The sequence below is a fragment of the Ailuropoda melanoleuca genome, chromosome 1, assembly GCF_002007445.2.
Source record: "Ailuropoda melanoleuca isolate Jingjing chromosome 1, ASM200744v2, whole genome shotgun sequence".
In the NCBI taxonomy this organism is placed as follows: Eukaryota; Metazoa; Chordata; class Mammalia; order Carnivora; family Ursidae; genus Ailuropoda; species Ailuropoda melanoleuca.
The window spans coordinates 45,556,121-45,580,696 of NC_048218.1; the positions used below are offsets into that span (position 1 = coordinate 45,556,121).

General features: G+C 43.1%; 1 protein-coding gene across 1 annotated transcript; it reads left to right on the forward strand.

Moving 5' to 3' along the window:
• Window positions 1-345: 345 nt before the first annotated feature.
• Window positions 346-16,754, forward strand: NIT2 (nitrilase family member 2). The gene is made up of 10 exons (XM_002917091.4): window positions 346-443; window positions 3,817-3,935; window positions 5,517-5,637; window positions 6,859-6,947; window positions 10,229-10,322; window positions 10,817-10,891; window positions 11,984-12,062; window positions 13,678-13,776; window positions 15,448-15,503; window positions 15,849-16,754. Exons 1-10 carry the CDS (start codon window positions 416-418, stop codon window positions 15,938-15,940), a joined length of 852 nt encoding a protein of 283 aa, XP_002917137.3. The 5' UTR covers window positions 346-415; the 3' UTR covers window positions 15,941-16,754.
• The last annotated feature ends 7,822 nt before the right edge of the window (window positions 16,755-24,576 follow it).

Below are 24,576 nucleotides of genomic sequence, written 5' to 3' on the forward strand. Positions count from 1 at the left end.
CCTAGGTAATTCCATTCCCGTCACAGACACTTGTTCAAGGAGCAGAAGGCAATCAGCATATATGGTATTATTCCTGGCCAGAGGTGATCTAACCAGCAAGAGGTTCAGTCCTTTTGGTGAGAATCGGAGAGGCTGATTGTTAATCACCACCCCAATTTAGGTCGCCCCTCTTGGTCCCTTTGCCTTTTAAGGCATTCCTTTTTCTGGATTGTGTTGTTATTCCTAGTGCAAACAGCGGAGGACTAGCAGGTGTTTGAGGCTTGCGGGAAAGCGGACACTCTCTGGGTGGAGCCGGGAGGCGGGGTGTGGGCGGAGCCTAGGGCACCGCCCCCTCCTGCGCGCGGCTGTGCCCCGCCCCGCGCCGAGTCGCCCTTCTCGTTCCAGAGACCTCCGCTCGGGCCGCGCCGCGCCGCCGATGGTGCTACCTGGGAGAGCAATGGCCAGTAAGTAGCGCGGCGGCCCGAGCTCCGCCATACGGGAGGGAGGCCTAGGTTGCGGAACCGGCGGCGGGTCTCTCCGGGTCAGCGCGTCGCCTCCGCTTCGTGTCCCCGCCGCGCTCGGGCGGTTTGGCGGCGGAGTGCGGCGGTGGAGCGCGGCCCGGCGCACTCCCGGGGATTCCCGGCTTCCGGGAGGGCCGAACGCGGCCGCGGGAGCGCGGGGCCTCCCGGCCAGGAGGACCCGCGCCTTGCTCCTCGCTGCGCTCCTGCGTCCCGTGCTTCTCGGTGCGTTCGGGGGCCGCCCCCTGCAAGTTCACCTGCGCGGGAAGAGGCGGGTGGACGGGTGCTCACTTAAAATCCAAGTTCCGCACCCCCTTTCCCCTGCCCCAACTCGAAGATTGCACTTTCAGTAAAGCCTTCAGTGATTATGTTACCTCTCCGAGTGTGGCAGCCTCTGCCTGGTGGGATTCTTGGAGGCTCTTAGGTTTTGCATTAGAAAGCGCGACTATCCAGTGGGGTCGCTTTCACTCTCTTCACCACAGATTGATTTTTGGACCTGGGTTTTGCAAAGGCATCAACCCTAATTATTTGTGGTTGGAACCCTGTCATGTGAAAATGAAGCATCTGTTTTCTTTCATTTGGTCTGTGTGATAAGGGGACTGGTTAACTTGCCCCATGTTGCACCCCACCCCCCACCCAGTGGAGATTGCAATCTTCTGAACAAGAAAACTGGACAAACTGTTTCTGCATCTGGACATTGAGCTTTCAAGTTAGGTATTACATGTTACACATCCCTACCCTGGATTGGCCCCAGGGGCACATTTCTAGCTCTCTCTGTCCCCAGGCCTCTGCCAGATTCTTTTACAGAAGGCTTTGGAGTGCTCAGGACTCATAGTCTGGAGACCTGGATTGTTACAGTTTTGCTTCAGCCCATGTCAACAAGTCATTTAATCTCTCTGAACCTCAGTTTCCTGACCTGTAGAATGGACATAAACTGCCTTTGCTGAGTCTTGTGAGGCTCCCAGGAGATGGTAAGGTTTGTGGAAGTGCTGTTTTTCATCTTAACCTTCCAGAGCTCAGTGCAAGTTGGTAGCAGAATGAATGTTCAGGATCGGGGTATGGAAGTCCTTGTACACCCCTCCCTCTGGGTGTGGCCGCTGTCTTTGAAGACACAGCGCATGACAGCCTGGTGGGCTTGAGAGCTGTGATTCCTGATGGGGTTGAGGGTGGTGTCTGATTTCTTTGCCGAGTGTTTTCAAGTTACATGACCTCCCCCAAGCCCACCCAAAAACAAACAGATGAAGTTCCCATCCTGCTTTGCAGTTCCAGATTTTTGCTTGGATTGTGCGACTTACTTTGTTCACTGATTCTGTGCAGCGTCCCCCCTGCAATTCCGTTTCCTCATCTGCCAAATAGTGTTAAGGACACTCACAGATGCTCGGGTGCCTAGAGGGCCTGGCACATTACTTATGTTTTTTCCCCATGTTGGTCCCTTTACTTACGATATTTTTTTATCCTTTGGTCAGTCTTTCATTGTTAGATTATGATAAATATTAGAATAGCCAGGGACCTTAAAAGTCATTGTATTTTCATTTTCCACCTGAGGAGATGAAGTGACTAGTATTGTTTTCAGCATCAAGAAACTCCTCACTGGTGGCCTTTCCCTGCCTCAGCCCCCCCTGTGGAGGGGGTGGTTTGCAGAACGTCAGGCAGTCCCAAGCCTGGATCAGGATAGCTGCCTCTCTGGGTAGGATGAGGGAGAGGGGAAACCGTCAGCAGAGCTGTGGTGAATTTCATCTTTTAATCCCTCAGAGGCAAAGCCCAGCTTCTGACAGAGTTACAGTGGTGACTTCCAGTGAGTCTGTGGAATGGTCTAAAGGTATATCTAAAGGATACCTGAAGGTATCTGTTTGCTCCAGAGTAATCCCAGCTTTGGTTTTTCCTGTTTTAGTTTCCTTCGTTTTCACTCAGATTCTGAAACAACTCAAGAAACTGCATTCAGGGTTAAACTGAGCTCTTCTCACTGTATTTAGGACAAACCAAGGAATGGAACGTCTGAGTTTTCCTACTTTTAGGGTTACCGCTTAGCCAAAAAGGCCTTCACAGGTAAGGGTCTGTCGGTGTTGCTTCTTCTGGGGACATTTGCACCATTGTAGGCGACACTCAGGGGAGAAGGCTCTATTGGTTTTCAGGTTCTAGAGCTTTTCAGATTTCCGGAGCACAGGTCGGGTAGGGAAGCCAGGGGAGGCCATTACCGATAATTCCTGAAGTTTTGCCGAGCTCCATGGGTTACCACGTGCTTTAGATCCTTTAATGTGCCCTTCCTCACACCCTGAGCGAAAACTGTGCATCAGCGTGCAGACAGGACACAGAAACCACACCAGTCACTTGAACAGGGAAGATTTTATATAAACAAGGATTAACCAGTAGGTGATGATTCGAAGAGCTACAAGAGAACTCTAAAGAATATAGGAAAAGCACATGTAGGGTGTAGCTGTTCCCTCAAGGAGGGAATAAGCCTGGAGGAGCTCCTGACCTCCTTGGCTGACAGCATTTGTTCTTGGCCACATGATCTGTGGGACTCAGTCTCTGATGGAAATGTGGAGCCCCTTACTCAGGTAGCAGGAAAAAGCACTGCTAGCTTTTCCTTCCACAGTCTCTCTCTCAAGCTCTCCTGGTGCTTTTTATTTGCTGCTTACTGTTGTACTCTTTGGGGCAGAGGAATATTCATGGGGTGAGTGCAAAATCTCGCAGGTGCCCCAGGGGCTCTGGCCCGTGACTAAGCACAGGTGCAGCTCGTTGGCTGCCAGACCCCCCCCCCCAACCCCCATCAGCTGGCCCCTGACACCAGGTCCCAGCTGGTGGTGGGGAAGCAGAGGCAGACATCTCCCCCACCCGTGGCCCCGCTGCCCCACTTCACGGGGAGTGGGTGATTTCCCAGCGATTTCACCTGCACTGAGATGTGCTCAATACCCGGATCAGGGGTAGGTTGAGTCCCAAGATCAAAGAGTAAGGGATAATTCCATGTTCAAACTCCATCTCCTTCCTTCAAGCCATGTTCTCATTAGCATGTAAGAAGCTGGCCCGCCTGCCCCCCTTGAGACGCTCGAGCCCGCGGGGGCGCGGCCGGTCCTCTGTCCCAGGGTTTCTCAGCCTCAGTCATATCACGTTGGGTAATTCTTTATGGTGGACTGTCCTGCGGCCTGTAACCTGTTGAGCATCGTCCCTGACTTCTGCTCACTAGATGCTAGTAGCACCCCCAGTTGTGACCATCAAAAGTGTCATTGTTGTCACATGTCCCTGGGGGCCGGACTTGCCCTGTGGTTGAGAATTGCTCTGCATCAGCAGTCAGATCTGTCGGTTTTCTCTTCATCCTCAGCTTTCCGTTTGGCCCTCATCCAGCTTCAGGTTTCTTCCATCAAATCAGATAACCTCGCTCGAGCCTGCAGCCTGGTCCGGGAGGCAGCAACACGAGGAGCAAAAATCGTTTCTCTGCCGGTAAGTATGGAGGTGGAGGTGGCCACCTCCGTCTGGGAAATCTGACGGAGTAGAGTACTGCCTGCTCGCGCGGGGGGTCCTCCTGCGTCCAGGGGTCCAGCAGGTCTGTGGGGCCCCAGGATCATTCCACGTGTGTCTGGAAGCTGACCCTAGCAGTGGTCTTTGTGATACGATGTGCCAACATGGTTACAGGTCTTTAACTTCAGGAGCATTTGCTCTGCTCAGAATCCTAGTAGGTTGTGAGACCTACGTAAAGGTCAGTGCCTTGGATACTTAACCTTCTTTCCTTGTGTAATGAAGTCTTTACAGGACACAGTCACACAGCGACTGATTTTAATGCTAAGCCTCCGGCATTTTTAGGAAATGGGAATTTGTTAGAGACCTTGAGAAAGCCTGCGGTACCTTCCTAAATGAGGCAGCCTGTAGCAAGCTGGTGGGACTCTGCGTGTGTTTCCTAGGTGATGGCTTTTAGAACAGAGCCAGGTAAAGATTGCACCCCATTTGTTTGTCAGCAGATGTAGGGTGAGCCCCAGACAAGGGGCTCGCACATGTTGGGACCAGCGAGTACTGCATCTGTGGCCAAGGACCACTGGGATCTGCGGCAGAACTACTTCCAACCGCCCCTTCCTTCGCTCTCCCTCTCCCACTCTGGGGCGGAGGTAGCCCTTTGTAAACCCTGCTTCCATTGACTAGAGAGTTTCCAGGGCTCCAGTCCATCACAGATGTGGCCAGTGAGTAGGAATCTTTAACAGAGGAACTCGAGATCTTAATGTGAATCCAGCCTTCCTTACAGCACAGTTATTGGGCTCACCTGTATCTGTACCCTGACCGTAGTCTCCTGTTGATTTCCATTGCCAGGGACCAGAGTGAAAGCATGTAGATTCTGCCTGTGCCCTCTCTAACATGTGGCTTGTACAAGCTGGCTGTGCTCGGGTTTGAGTTTCCTAGCACAGGGCCTGGTGCACAATCTCAGTGGATGCAAATAAATGAATTCGAGTCAAAATCTAGTTTTTGCTTTTCTACTCTCACAGCTGCGGAAGACAGACATATTCTGGGGAATGAGAGATTGGACAGGATCAGAATGATAGTGCTGGAAGGGAGCTTAGAAACAGCTCATTTTACAGATGAGGAAACATCTTCTGTGGCTTTTGAAGCTTCTGTATTTTTCTCAAGTATAGGCTTTATTGGTTTCCATAGTTAATAATTTTGAGCCTGACACCCAAATTTCTAACACCCAAGGTCCTGTGATGAAGCCGAGTTGTAGCGGGGCCTGGGTGCCCAAGGTTGGGAGCTTGTAGTTCTCCTGCAGACAGTGAGGAAGAGGCAGATCTGCTGGGTGGACGAGGATCTGGGAGAGCACTCGGGACTCGCGGCCCGTAGCGCCAGAGCCAGCCCAGGTGTTCTGCTTACGGCTGCAGGCTCTTTAGCTCTGGGATTCTGTTGTTTTTCTCATCAGCTGTGTTTTACCCCTTCGAGAGCAGAGCTTATGAGAGGCAGCTATGCCTTCTTAAAGCAGAACTTTAAAATCAGTTGGATATTTTCGTGTTCCCCCCCTCCTTTTCTCTGCCAACATTATTCTAGGAATGCTTTAATTCTCCATATGGCACGAAATATTTTCCTGAATATGCTGAGAAAATTCCTGGTGAATCCACAGAGAAGCTTTCTGAAGTAGCAAAGGAGTGTGGCATATATCTCATTGGAGGTAACTTCCTGCCCTCAAGGTATAATGGCCTAAACATTAAAAACATCTGAATAATTTCTGTTGTTACGTTTAAACCGTGGAATACAAACCATGTAAATTAGGGATTGAAAAGAATGAGGTGGGGGCACCTGGGTGGCTGCTTCTGCTTAGGTCATGATCTCGGGGTCCTGGGATTGAGCCCCACATCAGGCTCTCTGCTACCATGGGAAGTCCGCTTCTCCCTCTCCCTCTGTGCTTGCTTGCTCTCTCTCTCTTTCTGTCTCTCAAATAAATAAATAAATCTTTAAGCCAAAAAGAAAAAAGAATGAAGTGGATCTTATGTAATAATGTGGAAAATTGTTCAAGACACACTCTTACTTGGAAGAAGCAAGTTCAGTATGACATGAACAGGTATTCCCATTCAGATTAATCCCTCACACAAAAGGTTATGTATTTTTGTTTGTCTTTATATATGTAGCTCATAGTAAATATTGTGTAAGGACACACCGAACTGATAATGATGATTTTCGCTGAAGAAGCAATGGGAATACGGGGGCAAGTAGAAATGTGGAAAGGAAAACTGTATGGGAGTGTCTTTCATTATACTAATACAACGTTAAGAAATTTGTTTTTTCACAAAGAGGCCATATATATCAAGGTAACTTTATGTGGTTTTGAAATAAATGTGGTTTTGAAATACATTTTGAAATGTTCTATTTGCTTAAAGAAAAAAATACTGTAAAACTGTTTAATAAATATAGCAAAATTATTCTGTTATATTAAGAATTAGAAATGAATGAGAAGTGAAGAAAAGACAAAGCAAGGAAAGAGAATTGTAGGAACTACATTCAGTGATGGCAGGACTGGCTTACATTCCCTTCTTGAGGCCTTTTCGGATACAGTTACATTGCAGGACTTGATGAATTTAAGTTGAGCAGCAGTGACTCCCCCCGTTGCTCTGGTGTTACAGATTAAGTGTAGCTCGAGATCAAAGAATTCAGGAACAGTTTGGTTATTTTTGAAACCTGTCTTTGGCATCTGACTTGATTATATTTCATCTATACTCTGGAGTTTATCTCTGAAAGATCATATTCAAGAAGACAAGAAAACCATTAATAACCCTTAGAAGACAGTATACTTTATTGTTGGACCCAAGTGACAGGTTATCAAGTGTTTGTCCAGTGATCATAAAAGAATGCTTTTTTCAGAATATTTTTCGTGTGTTTCTCCTCTCAATGAAAGGTTCCATTCCTGAAGAAGATGCTGGGAAATTATATAACACCTGTACCGTGTTTGGGCCTGACGGAACTTTACTGGTAAAGTACAGAAAGGTAAGCGTGGTGTGTGGCAAGTCTCATTGCCTCTTGAGAATTTGCTGTAAAATCCCCTAGTCCCTTTCATCATATTGTATACACATGGGGCATTAGACTAACTGGTACAGTCAACTTGTCGAATATTGGCTGTTAACATTTTGATATAAATTTTAGACTTAGCCTGTCAATTTCAGCAAAGGAAAAATCTACAGGAATTTTGATTAAAATTGCATTGAATATAGAGAGATCACTTTGGGGAGAATTGACATCCTTGCTGTAGTAAATGCGTACACATTGAGGATTGTTAAATATTCCTGGTAAATTGATCCTTTTGGGATTATGAAATCCTTTTTTTTTTTTTTTCTCATAATACTCTTTGTCTTAAAAGTTTATTTAATCTCTGATATTGCTGTAGCCACTCTAGGCTTCTTATACTTAAGTGTCGTATGATACATCTTTTTCTAATTCCTTATTTTCAACCTGTTTGTGTCTTTATTTTTAAAATGATTCTCCTGTAAATAGCATGCAGTTGGGTCTTGTTAACGTCTTCATTCTGACAGTCTCTGCCTTTTAGCTGGAGTGCTTACTCCACTTATATTTAATCATTGATATGGTTGGATTTAGGCAGTAGATATTGGGTTGACTTTTTTTTTTTCCTTCCTTGCATTCTTTTGGCTTAGTTGAGTATTTTTTAGAATTCCATTTTAATTTATCTATTGGCTTTTAGTTGTACCTCTTTGCTTTTTTTTAAGTTGTTGCCCTCGGGATTACAACATGCACCCTATCTTTTCGGTCTCCTTAGAATTAATATTATCCTGTTTCATATGAATTTTAAGAGCTTCCAGTTGTATAGGTCATTTCCTTCCGCACCCCATTTTCTCTGTTGACGTACACGTTGCATCATATATGTTGTAAATCCCACAAAGCACTAAGTTTTTAAGTAATTGTGTGTATTTTAAAGAAATAAAGATAAAAACATTTTTGTTTACTGGAATGTTTACCTTTTTGGTATTTTTCTTTCTAAAGAGTATAGTTCTATCTGCCGTCTTTGCCTTCAAACAGAAAGACCTTGTCTAGAATTTTTGTAGTGAGGATGTGCCAGATAGGAATTCTCTTAGTTTTTGTTTATGAATATATCTTCGTTTTGTCTTCATTCTTGAAAGATACTTTTGGTGGAATAGATATCTGGGTTGACAGTTTTCTCTTGTCTCCTAGTAATTTGAATGATGTTTTTCAGGTATCTTCTAGCTCTGTTTAAAAATTTTTCTGATAAGAAGTCAGTGGTGATTTGTATTGTTCTCCTGTATGTAATTCATGTTTTTCTCTGTCTGCCTTCAAAATTTTTTTCATAATCTTTAGATCTTAGTGTTTTGATGGTGGTGTGCCTGCCTAGATACAGTTTTCTTTGTATTTGTCTTGCTTTGTGCTTCTTCAATCTGTAAATTTAACTCTTTCGTTATATTGGGGCATTATTTTGATAAATACTTTTCTGTTCCATTCTCTTCTTATTGGACTTCAATTTTGATACTGTTCCACCAAACTAGGTCACCAAGACTCTGGTTTTTTGTTTTTCCCACCTTTTCTCTCTCTCTCCTTCAATCTTCTTCAGTGTGGACACTCCATTGATCTGTTTTCAAGTTCACAGCATCTTTCTTCTGTAAACCCCAGTTTCCTGTATGCCGATCCAGTGAAATCTTTTAAAATTTCATGTAAACTTTTATTTTTCTACTGATATTTCCTATATGTCCATTCATTAAGAGTGTATTTTTCTTTAGACCTTTGAGCTTAGTTTCAATAGCCACTTTTTGGTAATTATCACATCTGGGTTTTGCTGGAGTCTGCTTCATTGATTGCCTTTTCTTTAAAGTTGGATAACATTTTCTTGTTTTCTTTGTCTAGTAATTTTGGATTGCATATTGGACTATATGTTGTTGAGATTCTGGCTTCTATTACTCTGAAAAATATTGTACTTTTTTGTTTTAATAAGTAGTTAACTTGGTTATATGCAAACACCCTACTCTTTTTCCTTTGGGAGGCAGGCAGCAACTTCAGCTGCTCTGTTCTGAGTTGTTTAGCTTTAGCTGGGCTGCTTGGAGTCTGCCCTACACATCTTTAATTCAGTACTTGGCCAGAGACTTGGACAGATTTTTATATGTAGAATTTAGGGCTCTTCCTCTTTGGCTTTCTCCTTCTCAGGATTTCTCCCTCACTTTCCAGCTGCTGTGAAACTCTGTCCTCTGGTTCCTTGGGCCAATATGGTTATAGGTGATTTTCACCACCACTCCTAACAACAACTGGGACCTTGCTTCCAACTAAAAGGTATAAACAGAAAACTCACCCAGTGTCCTTGTCTTGTTCCTGATCTCAGTATGAAAAAGGCTTTTAATATTCCACCATTAAGTATGATGTTCCTTCCTTTTTTTACCCCTTCCTCCCCCTAGATACTCTATCAGATTAAGGGAGTTTCCTTCCTTGAAGAGTTTTTTTGTTTTGTTTTTAAAATAAGAATGAATGGGGGTGCCTGGGTGGCTCAGTTGTTAAGCGTCTGCCTTTGGCTCAGGGTGTGATCCCGGAGTTCTGGGATCGAGCCCCACATCAGGCTCTTCCGCTGGGAGCCTGCTTCTTCCTCTCCCACTCCCCCTGCCTGTGTTCCCTCTCTTGCTGGCTGTCTCTCTCAAATACATAAATAAAATCTTAAAAAAAAAAAAGGAAAAAAATAAGAATGAATGTAGAAGTTTACCAAATGCTCACCGTGCACCTCTTAAGATGATCATATGACTTTTCTCCTTTATTTTGTTAGCATGGTAAATTACGTCGATTGATTTCCAATTGTTAAACATTGGTTTCCTTGAATAAATCCAGTTTCAAAGTGATGTGTTACTCTTTATATACTGCTGTATTTAGTTTGGAAGATTTTACCTGTTTTTAATTGCTCTCCCACTCTCCACCTCTCATGCCAGATTGTCAGGCTGATGATGATTCTGTGAAGACTTCATTTAGCATTTATACTGAGTAAAAGAATAACATGTTAATTGCTTCCCGAAAGAAAGCTAGACATCAGCTTGCACACCACCTGGGAAAGAAGTGCCATAACCTCCAGCATGATTTTCCCTGTTTTGCACATTAGAACTCATTTTGATAAGATGTCAGTGTGTGGGGTGGGTTGTGGGCAGGTGGGGTTGCTATTTGTGTAGTTGATCACAGAGCATCCCCTGTTTCTGCCCATGGAAAGATGTTTGTTATGACTGCCATGAACCCTGCTGGAGAAGAGGTAACCAAATTCATTACTTGTGGTGCAGCTCCATTTGTTTGACATCGATGTTCCTGGGAAAATTACATTTCAAGAATCTAAAATACTCAGTCCTGGTGATAGTTTCTCCACATTTGATACTCGTAAGTACCAGACCCGTTCACCTGTTTTAGTAGTATCAGGAGAAGAGAATCAGGTATTCCTTCCTTTTTTTCTTATGTCCCTCCCCCACTTCTTTATATACCCTGACTGCAAGACCAGAAGTGAGACGGGCAGAGAATGGTCAGAGATCTAGAAAGGGTGGGCTGAATGGAGAACGAAGGGTTTTGCCCTACCATTTGGTCACAGCATGCTAGTAGTATGTTCGCTTCCGGAGTTTGCCTCTTAGGCTGTGATTGAACACCTCCCACAGAGATAATAAGCATTCAGTTAGAATGAATTTCTCATTTCTAATCTGCGATAAATGATGTCTTTATGAGGTAAAGTCCAAGCAGGAATAAGCTTATACATTTTCTCCGTCCATGGCTCTGGGGTAATGTATTGCCATCAGTGTTTTGTGATCTCGGAGGCCTTTCTCTGCCACACCATGTTGCAAGAGGTTAACTTTTCATTTGTGCGTTTTCTGTTTGAAAAACAGCTTACTGCAGAGTGGGCCTGGGCATTTGCTACGACATGCGCTTTGCAGAGCTCGCACAGATCTACGCACAGAGAGGTGAGACAGCACCACGGCTGTGTGGTGTAGGTGCTTAGAGATTTGCTTCTGACTTGGTCTTTGTGGGTCGAGGGAGCCCTTAGGCAGAAGAACTGGAGAAGGGGTCTTAATCTCTCCACCCCCATCTGGTTGCTTAAGACTTTTGCTGCCTATGGACGGTATGGTTTTTCCGAGGTTGTATTTCAACACACCATGCAGCTAAGGCAGGAAGCGTACCCCTAAATCTGCTCTAGTCTCTGAGCCTTTCTTGTTCCCGTGTTTGGAAAGGATCACTTGGAGCCCACTAGAAATGAAGATGTGGTCTCTGGTGTCTGTCGTGGATTTCACACTCAGTTGTCCTCGATGTTGGGTACAGTAGAAATGTCGTCTGTGACCTTTTGGTCCAGAGCAGAAATGTCCTACTGCCCTGGAAGAACACTGAGCCAAGTCAGAAATCTGGGTTCTGGTTCAAACTCTCCTCCTTAATTGACGTGATACTTTGAATAAATTATTTAATTTTTAGAGCAGTGTGGATCTCAGTTTTTCCATAGCCATGGTGTGGAGATTAAGGGGGGAAAACTTAGCTCCTCGTGTGGTACTCAGCAAATGTGAGCATCCCTTCCAGACTGTCCAAGCTACTCTGATTCGGACTTGACTCTGACCTAACAAAGTGGAGTGGGTGTGAACATTTTGACGGCCTGCTCAGCAAAAAAAGGTGGAGGTGCAGGGGCTCTGGGTTGGCAGAGCCTATTGAATTCTCCCAATAAGCGTTAGAACACCTACTCTGCCCCCCATTTCATTTGAAAAGCATTACAAAATGTCCTTGGCGGTGCGGAGCTGACCATATGGTGCTGAGAGAAACTTGAATGATTTTTTTTTTTTTAAGTGAAGTCACATACCGTGCTTTTGGTCATCAATACCACTGTTTTTGTATGTCTGTAGCATGTGTGTGTCTCTAAAGGAATTCAGAGCCATAGCTTAATATTCCTGACACTGTCCGGCTTGGCTGACATCTTTTTATGCTTGGTCCCCACTGGGTAAGGGACAAAATGGGGAGCTAGTGCGGTGAGGTGTTAACCTGCATCCACTCTTCTCTGGCCTTTCTCTCCCGAGGCTGCCAGCTGTTGGTATATCCTGGAGCTTTTAACATGACCACTGGACCAGCCCACTGGGAGTTGCTTCAACGAGGCCGGTAAGAAAGAGCCTCAGTCGTACCTTCAAGTGTCTCAGTGTAGCTTTGTGTGAAGATTTCCAGTTTGGTGGCAGTACCGACCTTCCTGATTCAGAATGCTGCCCCTGACCCAGCATGCCTTGACATTTAAATGCAGTCGGGAAAGATGAATCACCCCATTGACTGTGCCGTTCAGATTGGGATGCTTCTCTCACCCCATCCTTTACGCCATTTTGCTAGTCCTGGAATACTCTGCCAAGACACTTGTCATAAGCTCTTGTTTTTCTAATCTGAAGTCCGAGGCATTGCGTAGTGTCTTTGGCATGTGACAGTAGCCATGTCCTGAGTCCCCTAAGTTTGGGGAGTGAGCAGTGAAGGGCAGATAGCGGAGATGGATGTAACGTGCAAGGGAAGAGGAGTGTGACCATGTGTGTTTGTGTAAAGTGTGCTGAAAACCATGAAATATGGGTCAGAAATGCTGGTTTTCATCATTCTGTTCATTGAGGTATAGTATACTGATAGAAAAGTAAACTGATTTTATTTTATTTTTTTTTTTTTAAAGATTTTATTTATTTATTTGACAGAGAGATAGCCAGTGAGAGAGGGAACACAGCAGGGGAGTGGGAGAGGAGGAAGCAGGCTCATAGCGGAAGAGCCTGATGTGGGACTCGATCCCGGAACGCCGGGATCACGCCCTGAGCCGAAGGCAGACGCTTAACGACTGCGCTACCCAGGGGCCCCAGTAAACTGATTTTAAATCTGTAGGTCAGTGAATCTTTACACGTGTATTCACCTGCGACCAAGGTCAACATGGAACACTTCCAGATCTCTAGAATGCTCTCTCTTGTTCCTCCCAGCGACCCTCTCCTTGTTGGCCCAGATGTAGCCGCTAGTCTCACTTCTGAAGTTGCTGGTGATTTTTACTGGAGGAGGCAGCAGCGGTGTCCGGCTGCTTGCTCGGTGGAAGGTGGGGTAGGGATGTCCGATACCATGTATATTAATTCATGCAGTTTTGTAGAACGCCGAAAAAGCTTGGGAGGCATTGGAGTAGCCCGGCGTGATCTGCGGATTGAGCCCGGAGAGCTCCCAGGTGAAGTGGCTTGATGCACCCAGGCTGCCACCTGAAGTTCTTACCTAATTTGAGCTGATGGGACTTCGGCCTCCGGGGGCATGGAAGTGCCATGCGGCCCCACAAGGCGTACGGCCCCAGCAAGGCCAGTCCCTTCCCTCTGGCCGCCTTGACTTGCTCTTTTTTAGGTGAACAGGTTGTCTCAGGCGAGGGTCTCGGCTGCACCAGCACTGAACTTCGGACTCGAGCATTCTTGGTTGCGGGTGCGTCCTGTGCACTGTAGGGTGTTGCCCGGCAGCAGCCCCTATCACGAAAGTCCGAGTCAAAGTCAGTGTCTTCGGAGGTTGGCAGATGTCCCCACCGGGCAGAATCACCCCCAGTTGAGAACTGGTTTATGCAGTAACATACTTTTTGAAGAGAGGGTTTCACGGCTTTGGGTATTTCCTTCCACTTCTGGGCCAGCCTGTCCTGTGCCAGTTTTCGAAAGAAGGATCTGTACATTTGGAATAGAAAAATGTTGCCAATCTGTAACGTATGAATTATCTCTTTTTTGTCTGTTGACAACAGGGCTGTTGATAATCAGGTGTATGTGGCCACAGCATCTCCCGCCCGGAATGATCAGGCCTCGTACATTGCCTGGGGACACAGCACTATTGTGAATCCTTGGTGAGTGGGCTGAGTGGGGACAGGCTCACCAGGGCCTTGAGAGAGAGAGCACATGGGTGGGTGGGTTTGCTGATTCCTGACCAGCCCTGCCCCCAACCCCCATATTCTCACATGCCTGCCAGGTCTGCGCCTCGTCTGCGAGAGACGCTTCTGCTTGAAAACCGTGTGAGAAAGGAATGGTCCTGCTGTCCCGATGGAGTGTTTGGCCTTAGTTCTCTTCTGAGTTTCTGAGTGGCTTTTGTCAGACTTGTATCACATGGGGGAAACAAGGCAGCAGTGATGATTTTAGTAAAAAGGGCTCCCAGACTCTTGGTTTTTGGTTAAAATTGAGGCTGGGTGACTGGTTCTAGAGCAGGAATTAGTTACAGGGTGAAGATTTTGCTCCCTGCCTAGTGAATAGAGGATGGGGGAGGATGAGTTCAATTAAGGGAAACTCTGACCTTGATCTCTGTGAGAGTGAAAAGCATCGTCCCAGTGAAGCCAGCACGGAAGTCTGCCCAGCTACACACGCAGTCATTTGTTACTGTAGTTCCTAAGGTCTGTAGTTGTATGGTTTTCATAGCACTTTCACACACGTGGTCCCCATGTGAACTCAGAGACTTTGCCTGTATTAAGCTCAGTTTATAGATGGCAAATTGAAGTTCACTGACCGAAGTGGCTAGGACTGGTGTTTAGATGCAGGAGTTTTGACTTCAGAACTTGGATTTATTCCACACCACTTCTCACATATTCGTATGATTTGTATGATTACACACACACTCATGTGTATTTCTATAATTTCAGGATAAATATACCAGTAACAAGGCTGAGAAGTGTTCTATACCACTGTGGGGTCCCCGCAGTCTCTCTTCTGATTTTATAGGCCCCACAGATTAAAGTGTGTGATAAGGGAAGGCCCAGGGAGCCTCCTGCACATTAGGATTCGGGAGGCACCCGCAGCCTGGAAGGATTGACTTGGCTTGAAGATTTTCTCCACCTTAGTGTAAGTTCCACTGTCCAGATATTAGTGCTAGGCTTCCTGGACTCTTGGGCAGCTCTGCTCCCCTGCTGGTTCTCCCGAGGAACTTTGTTCCTGATCACTGCTCTGACACGAAACAGTTGTACGAGATTTATCTTTATTTTTCCTTTTCAAAATTCTGTCTGTGGATTTGGGGGGCCTTCTGGCTTATATTGACATCAGGATGGGTGCCTGGGATTACCCCAGAGAGAGATCTTTGAATACCAAGGCAGATGGGGAGGAAATAGAAAAGAATAAAAAAGAATTCAGTTAAATGGCATTAATGATGATGTTTATAGCTCATCCGTGCCAGAAATGTGTTTTTGGCCATCTGGGAAATGGAACCAGTTACTATGTCAGATTGTTTGTCAAGTCAGATTATTTTGTGCTTTGGAGAAATTTCATTTCGCTACATGTCTTTGAAGTTCTGCTTTGGGCCAAGAGACTCAGGACTGGAAGGTTTTCCAGATCAGCCTTTCCCCAGATTTAGGAAGGAGTGACTCGCTACAAGGCCACACAGCTGCTTAAATGGTAGAGTAGGAATTCATGCCCCTCCCTCCTTGTCTTTAATCCCCCAGTTCCTTCCCCCAGGGCCTGTGAGGTGGGAAGAGAACAGGGATCTTGATGCCCGCAAGCATGAGCAACGCACTCACCCCCTCCTGAATCTCTTTCAGGGGGGAGGTCCTTGCCAAAGCTGGCACCGAAGAGACAGTCGTGTGTTCAGACATAGGTAAGATTTGCCGTGGCACACTTTAGGCCCGGGGTGCCCCCATCGGTCTGAGGTGATTCCGTAGCTCTGAAGCTGCTGTCACCTGGAGGGGCTCCCTTGGGGCCCCTTCTCATTTATCCTTGGTTCTTTGGGCAAACCCTGGGGGCTGTAGCTCAGCTTGAGTTTTCTTGGTTTGGTTTGAAATGACCCCAGTGGCAGTGCCAAGCCACCTGCGCCTCTGGACAAGGCTGATATTACTGAGTTACTTGCTGAGATTCTGGTGGTTTTTATCCTGTTTGGGAAGAAATTCTCATTGGTTAGCGAGGAGTTACATCTTATTAACGGTACACTTTCCTGTTTTTGCAGACCTGAAGAAGTTGGCTGAAATACGCCAGCAAATCCCCATTTTTAGCCAGAAGCGATCAGATCTCTATGCAGTGGAAGAGAAAAAGCCCTAAGGTTTATGTTTCTAACATGTCATGAAACAGCCTGATATGTTTCTGCAACGTAATCTACTCCCTGCTGAATTCTTTAAAGAGATCTTTTTTTTCTTTCTTTTTTTTTTTTTTTCCAAGTTCAGCTTTTTCCCTTCCTGGGAACTCTCTAATGAGATGATGGAGCATCAATCAGCACGTGGTATTTTTCACCCCTTATTAAATAGTTAAAAAGAACTCAGGCTGGCATTGAGAGCAGGAGGAAGAGGGGAAGACTAGGTACCTTCCTTGCTAAGTTGTCTCATAGTAGTTGGTGAAGGTATCAGACCTTGGTATCCAGGGTGATTCACCTGGTACGGATTTGTGTCACTACACGCCTCTTATCTCATTGCTGGAGTTGGAATCTGCTATGTAGAAAACTTGGTCCGGTGCTGCACTTTTTCAAGCAGGATGTTAAAGTTAGAGTTTTCGTCTGTGGTAGCTGTGGGAAGCAAGGTGATGGACCGCTGGTGTTTGCTAGAGGAGATGGCAGCCCCAGTCCTTCCTAGCAGCCTGGGGAGTCTTCAGGTTCAAGAAGGAGCTAAGGGGTCAAGCCCAGACCCTCCTGATCTCAGGGGAGAGGCTGTGTCGGCAGCGAGTCCCGTGGGAGAATGGCGGTGGTGGCATTTAGTCAAGACAACTAAAGAGGAGTCTCGGCGAAAGGTTTTCCTGATGGGGGTGAATGTCTGAAAATCTTTTTGTTTTTCTCCCTAGTAAAATTTTCTAGCTTGATAAAGACAAATTTTTAGCCTAGTGGTTTTCAGAATCATTTTGCACAATTAAAAATTAAGAATTCCAATGAACTTTATTTTTATGTATGTTCTGTGTTGGGCTGGTAAACGTTTAACAACCAGCTGTCCTCCAGAAAGCCCTGGTTTTGCAGTAGCATTTGCCACTTTCCATGGTGCAAATACTTTCACCGTGGCTAAGGTTCAAACTGTCAGTATGACACCTCTGAACACAGAGTTGGAGATAAAGACACATTTGGCACTTTTGAGCTGGTGCAGTCCTGCTCTAGCACACCACTGTTCACGTATATATTTACCACCCTGGAAAGTAAAACAAAATTTTAAAACAAAACAATGCATGCACACACATTCTATTAGCTATAAGAGCGATGACGTCATGTGTCATTTAATCTTTGGAAACCAGCATGTTTACTCAGGGAAGTATAAGAATGAAAAAGGTAAATGACATTTTAAAATCAAGAGTACAATTTGGTAATTTTCGACTCATGTATGCATCCATGAAACCACTCTAATCAGGATAAGGAGCAGCCCTCCCTCCCCCTCCCCCAACCACCCACAGTTCTCTTGTATAATCAATCCCCTCTGTCTGCTCTTCTCATCCCCAGGCAGTCGCTGATCAGCTTTGTCACTGTAGATGAGTTTGAATTTTCTGTAATTACCTAAAAGTGGAATCATACCATGTGTATACTTTTTTGTCTTCTTTCACTTGTCATGATTATTTGGAGACTCATCCCTGTGTGTATCACTCATTTCTTTTTTATTGCTGAGTGGTAGTCCAGTATATGGATAAACCATAATTCAATAGACATTTGAGTTTCCAGTTTTTAGTGATTAGAAATAAAGCTGCTAAAAACATTTTGTACAAGTTGTTCCTTTTTCTTGAGTAAATATCTAGGAGTGGCATGGAGGGGTCCTATGTGTATTTCACTGCCAAACTGTTCTCCAAAGTGACTGTGCCATTTTACTTCATCACCATCAGTCTGTCAGTGTCCCAGCTGCCCCACAGCCTCACCAGTACTTGGTATGATGACTGTTTAAGTTTAGCCATTTCGATGTGTGTGTAAGGTTATTTCATTGTGGTTTTTACTTTGTATTCCCCTAATGACTAATGCTGAGCATCTTTTCATGGCTTTGCTGTCTGAGTAACCCTTTTGGTGAAATGTCTCTTCATGTCTTTTTCCCATATTTTTGTTGGGTTATTTATCCTCTTATTGATTAGTAAGAGTTCTCTCTGTACTCAAGATAAAAATCCTCTGTCAGATACTATGGGTTGCAGATATATTTTCCAAGTCTGAGAAAAAAAATCCTCATTTTTAAAAAAAAATATTGTTTAAAGCAGTGGTTTTTAATTACCATGAAAGCCAGTTAATTGCTTTATCTTCTTTTAAAAAGTTTGTCTTTTTTATGTTGTGTTTAAGAAATTGCCAAACCTGATGTCACTAACTTTATCCTGTGTGTTCTTTTGGAAGTTTTATAGTTTTAACCTTTATATTGAGGTCCTGGATCCATTTTGAATGGTCAATTTTCTATATATGGCATGAGGTAAGAGTCAAGATGCTTTTCAAGGCACCTGGTGGTGCAGTTGGTTGAGGGTCCAACTCTAGGGTTTGGCTCAGGTCATGATCTCAGGGTCTTGGGGTCAAGCCCCATGTCAGACTCTGCCCTCAGCATGGAGTCTACTTGAGATTCCCTCTGCCCCTCCCACTCATGCTGTCTCTTTCTCTTTCTAAATAAATAAATAAATAAAATCTTAAAAATAAGTCGAGATTCTTTTCTTTCTTTTTCTTTTCTTTATTTTTGTATTAATTTTTTTTTTTTTTTTTGGCCTGTGGCTATTTGTTCCAGCACCATTTGTTGAAAAGATTACCCTAGTCCCATTGAATTGCCTTGGCACCTTTAAGAAAAACGAATTAGCTATATATATCTCAGTTTACCTCTGTGTTCTCCTGTTTCATCAGTCTATTCATCTATTTTTACACAGTAACTTACTGTGTTGATTATTGTAGCTTTATAACAAATATTAAAGTCTGATGGTATTAGTCCTCCAACTTTTTTCAAAATTGTTTTGACTATTCAGAGTCCTTTGTATTTCCATATAAATTTCAGAATCAGGTTGTAAATTTCTACAGAAAAAACGCCTGCTGGGATCTTGATTGGGATTGCATTGAATCTATAGAGCAGTTTGGTGGAAAATCGACATCTTAGTATCAAACCCGTAAACATGAGATATGTCCTCAGGCATTTAGGCCTTTAATTTCTCTTAGCAATGTTTGTTTGCTTCTGTAAAGGTAATACATATCTTTTGTCAGATTTATCTGTAAAAAGTACAGATTTTTTGATGCTGTAGTTTTGTAAACTTTAATTTCCAGTTTTTCACTGCTAGTAAAAATAAAATTTATTCCTATATTTGATCTTATATCTTGCAACCTCACTAAACTCACTTATTCTAGCAGCTTTTTTGGGATAGATTCCATATGATTTTTTACATAGATGATCGTGTCTGCAAATAAAGACATTTCGCAAAATAAATTGGCTTTTTCCTTTCCAATCTGGTTCTGTTTATTCATTCATTGTTTCATTGATTCATTCATTTTTGGCCTGTGGCATTGGCTAGAAGTTCCAGAACAGTGTTGAATAGAAGTAGTGAGTGGTTGTAAGTTGTGTTGGGCCTGATCTTAGAGAAGAATTTAGCCTTTCATAGATGCCCTCTATCAGGTTAGGGAAATTCCTTTTTATTCCTAGTCTGGTGAGAGTTTTTATCAGGATAGGATGCTGGATTTTTTTTTAGATTCCTTTTCAGTCTTTACTGAGACAACCATGTCTTTTTTTTCTTCTTTAGGCTGTTTATATTGTGAAGTACATTGATTTTGGAGTTGTAAAACCAACCTTCCATTCTTGGGATAAACTTCACTTGACCATAATGAATTATTGTTGGATTTGATTTGCTAACATTTGAAGAATTTTTGCATCTGTGTTCATAAAGGAGTTTGGGCTGTAGTTTCCTTGTAATACCTCTTTCTGATTTAGGTATCAGGGTTTGCTGGCCTCCTAAAGTGACTTGGAAAGTGAGGTGCCTGGGTAGCGCAGTTGGCTGGGTGTCTGACTCTTGGTTTCAGCTCAGGTCGTGATCTCAGGGTCAGGAGATCAGGCCACACATGGAGCTCTATGTGTGGCAGGGAGTTTGCTTGGGACTCTCTTTTCCTCTCCCTCTGTCCCTTCCGCTTATACTCTCTCTCAAATAAATAAATAAATCTTTAAAACATTTTTAAAAAATGACTTGGAAAGTATTTCCTTCTCTTCAGTGGTCTGAGAGAATTGTGTGGTAATTTGCATCTTGCCTCTTAATTTTGATTATTCTGGTTGGAGGTTTATCAATTTTATTGATCTTTTCATAGAACCATTTTTTGATTCCATTGATTTTTTTTTTAAATCTCTTTTTTAGATTTGATTTCATTGATTTCTGCTCATTTATTTTCTCCTGCTTACTTTGGGTTTCATTTGCTCTTATTTTTTTTCTAGGTTCTTAAGGTGCGTACTGAGTATCTTTGATTGGAGACTTTTCCTTCTTTGCAGTATAGGTGTTCAGTGCTGTAAATGACCCAGGATTGCTTTAATTGCATCTCCAACCCTTGTTATGTTGTGTTTTCATTGTCACTCAATTTAAAATTCTAACTTCTCTTTGTCATCTTCCGTGACCTGAGTTATTTATGTTAATATTTAGTTTCTAAATATTTGGATATTTTCCAAATCTTTCTGTTACTGATTTCTAATTTGATTCCACTGTGGCCAAATAACATACCTTGTATAATTTGAATCGTATTGAATTTTTTGAGATTGTTTATGGGCCAGAGTATGCTCTGTCTCAGTAAATGTTCCATGTGCAGTTGAAAAGAATGTGTATTTTGCTGGTAGGTATTCTATAAATGTCAGGTCACATTGGATGATAATGTTTTTAGTCTTTTATATCTGTATTGATTTTCTAATTTTTCGATCAATTAACAGGGGTGTTGATATCTCTGATTATAATTATGGATTTGTCTATCATTATACTTAGTTTTTGCTTCATGTTTTTTGAAGCTCTCTTATTAGGTGCATAAATATTTAGGGCTGTTACATCATCTTGCTGAATTGACCCTTTTTCCATTATGAAGCAAGTGTCTATTTATTGCCCTAAAGTGACTCTATCTGATATTAACAATGCCAGTCTTTCTTTAGATTAGTATTAACATGATTTATCTTTTTTCATTTTTCCTTTTAATTTTCACCTCTCTGTGTCTTCATGTTTGTTGGTTCATTAGTTTATTTTAGAGAAAACAAGCGAATGGGGTGAGGAGGGGCAGAGGGAGAGAGAGAATCTCAAGCAGGCTCCATACCCAGCACAGAGCCCAGTGTGGGGCTTGATTGCATGACCCTGAGATTATGACCTGAGCTGAAATCAAGAGTTGGATGCTTAACCAGCTGAGCCACTCAGGTGTCCCATGTGTCTTCATGTTTAAAGTGGGTTTCTGTTATGCAGCATATAGCTGGGTCATGCACTTTTATCTAGTTTGACAATCTGGCTTTTAATTGGGGTGTTTAGGCCATTTATGTTTTCTGTGATTATTGGTACAGCTGGATTTAAATCTACCATCTTTTGGGGCGCCTGGGTAGCACAGCGGTTAAGCGTCTGCCTTCAGCTCAGGGCGTGATCCCGGCGTTCTGGGATCGAGCCCCTCATCAGACTCCTCCACTGGGAGCCTGCTTCTTCCTCTCCTACTCCCCCTGCTTGTGTTCCCTCTCTCACTGGCTGTCTCTATGTCAAATAAATAAATAAAAATCTTAAAAAAAAAACCAAACTACCATCTTTTTATTTTGTATTTATCCCATTTGTTCTTTGTTTCCTTTTTCTTCCTATTCTTCTTTCTCTTGGATTAATTAAATATTGTTCTGTGATCTTTATCTCCTTTGTTGGATTATAAATTATAATTCTTTATTGTGTTATTTTACTTGTTGCTTTATGGCTTATAGTATATATTCTTAACGTCACAGTCAACCTTCAAATATTATGCCAGTTGACATGTAAGAATCTTAAAGTGGTATACTTCATTTTATTCCTTCCTTTGTATTGTCATACATTGTACTTCAGCATATGGATGAACCCCACAATACATTGCTAATTTTGTTTTAAACACCCAGTAATCATTTAAATATACTTAAAAAACAAGTGGAAAAAAAAAAAAGGAAACATCTTTTATAACCAACATATTTACCCTCTCTGGTACTCTTCATTAGAGTAGATCCTTTGTTTTTCTGTTTGAAGCACTTCTTTTAACATTTTAGGTAGCGTAGGTCTGCTGGTGATTTATTCTTTGTTTTTGTGTATCTGAAAAGTTTTTATTTTGCTTTCATTTTTTTAAAATATATTTTTGATTATAGAATTCACCTCTTTTCTTTCCTTTGAATACTTTAAATATGTTGCTACACTGTATTCTGGCTTGCATTCTAGAGGCAAAGTGTACTGTCATTATTATCCTTTGTCCCTCTCTGTAATGTTTGTTTTTCCTCTGTGTGCTTTTAAGATTTTTCTCATCATTAATTTTATAGAACTTGATTATGATGTGCTTTAGTGCATTTTTTTCCCATGTCTTGTGCTTAGGAGTTCTATGTGATTTGTGCATCCTTGGTTTTATAATTTTCATCAAATTTAGAACATTATCCAGTAGGATTTCTTAAAGTGTTTTGAACCCTTTCCTGATTACATGTACATCAGGCTGCTTGAAATTGTCCCAACAATGATACTATTGTTGTCCTCCCCCCTACACACCGCCCTCATATCTTTTCTGTGTATTTCCTTTTGGCTAGTTTCTGTGTTGTGTTGTGTATTTTTTTCTTTATCATTGTCTGATGTATCAGTGGCTGTCTTTTCTTTGTCACTGTCGGGTGGCTCCTGCCCATGATTCAGGTAGTTTCTTTATATCCATGTGCTGATCGATACTCAGCTGAAGATGTGAGCACAGCCCTTTGCAGATCTCTTGAGATTCCTCTGTATGCAACTCTCTCCTCTCCGATACCTCTGCCCTGTGAACTCTTACCATCTTGGCTTCCCGGGGCTTCCAACTTAGCCTCCTCAACTCAGGGAGACTGTTAACCTCCAGCTGTGTTCCTACTCCCTGTGCTGCAAACTGGAAACTCAAGGTAGAGCAATTAGAGGATTCACCTCTTTTGTTTACCTTCTCTTGGATCACTGTCTTGAGGTCTGATGTCTGAAAAATACTATTTCATATGTGGTCCCTTTTTTCAGTTATTTCAGATGGGAGAGTAAATCTGATCCCTATAACTCCATCTTGGCCACAACTAGAAGTTCCCAAATAACTTCTTAGTGTTTTATAAAAATACTTTAAACCTCACAGATCCTTTTAAAAGATGTCAGAACTTTCAGGTTACCATGGACTGTATTTTGAGAATCATTGCTCTGTATCCTAGTAGTCCCACAGATAAATATTTAAACTTCATAATTTTAGTGTGAAACTATTTTTTGATAGATAATCTTGCAGTAAACCCTATATCTGTAAGAATGATCCGACTGATGTGGGTGTGGTAAGCCTAGGAGCCCTCTGCCTTGGATTCCCTCTTCGTCCCCTGAGAACACTATAGTATTTTCTTCAAAGAACAGCTCAGAATAGCTTGAAAATCAGTGGACAAGCCATCCTTGCTGTAGAAGGAAAGATACTTTACCTTTATGTAGCGTTCCTATAACAGATAAGCACATGGATGCTAAAACTTGTCATTAAATGCATGTCTTCTTGTCCTTTTGGTGTTGTATTGGGTGGTCTTGCCTTCTGGTGCATTCGAAGACTGTGAAATGAATGAACGAAGTAGGCATCTACATTAGTATGTAACATTTTATTCTCATGCAGCTTGTGGTAGCATGCCACCTGATTCCACTTTTAAGGAAGTGATACCTGATCAAAATGAACCGTGGATTTGGTCCACTTGTAACAGTACAATACTGCGTTCAAGGCCATGAAAATGTTTTGATTAAAGGTCATTCCCCTGTAATCCCTCACGTTTTGTTGACTTAGGCAGTGATATTTTTTGCATAATACTTTGAAGTTTGCTATTACATGTCTCAGTCTTTCTCCTGCAATTCACATAAGGCCGCACATTTAACTAATTGAAGTGACTCCCTTACAGTAATGGTGTCCTTTGTTGAAATAAGTCAGGATATGCCGGTAGTTATGAAAGTGCCACTCAACATTGGCCTAGCTATTTAAAGTTGAGAGCTAACAGACAATAATGGGTTTTGCATTGGTTGCAAATGAGTAAATTACTAACATTACAGAGTTTAAACTGTTAGGTTGTGACATCAGGTGGTTGTTTAGGGAAGGACTTCTTGCCGCCACCAAAAGTTAGGTCTCTGCAAAGTCTACCAAGTGAGAAAGGGTTTAGACAAGAGTTTAGGTTTCAGGATCAAAGTTCTGCTCTACTGGCAGTAGGTTTTTTTGTTTGTTTGTTTCTTTTTTTAAGATTTTATTTATTTATTTGAGAGAGAGAAAGCCAGCGAGAGAGGAAACACAAGCAGGGGGAATGGGAGAGGAAGAAGCAGGCTCCCAGCAGAGCAGGGAGCCTGATGTGGGGATCAATCCCAGGACCCTGGGATCACGCCCTGAGCCGAAGGCAGACACTTAACGACTGAGCCACCCAGGCGCCCCTACTGGCAGTAGTTTTAAGTCTTTTATGCCACCTCCAAAACGGTGTGTTGTGTGTTTTGATGGTGAATGGGTTATGAATCCAGGGGATGGCAAGAGAAAAGCTGTGTGTTCTGTGATGTGTGCACTGGCCAAACATATTGCCAGTGCAGCAGGTTTCATCTGGGCTTTTCTCCGTTATGCC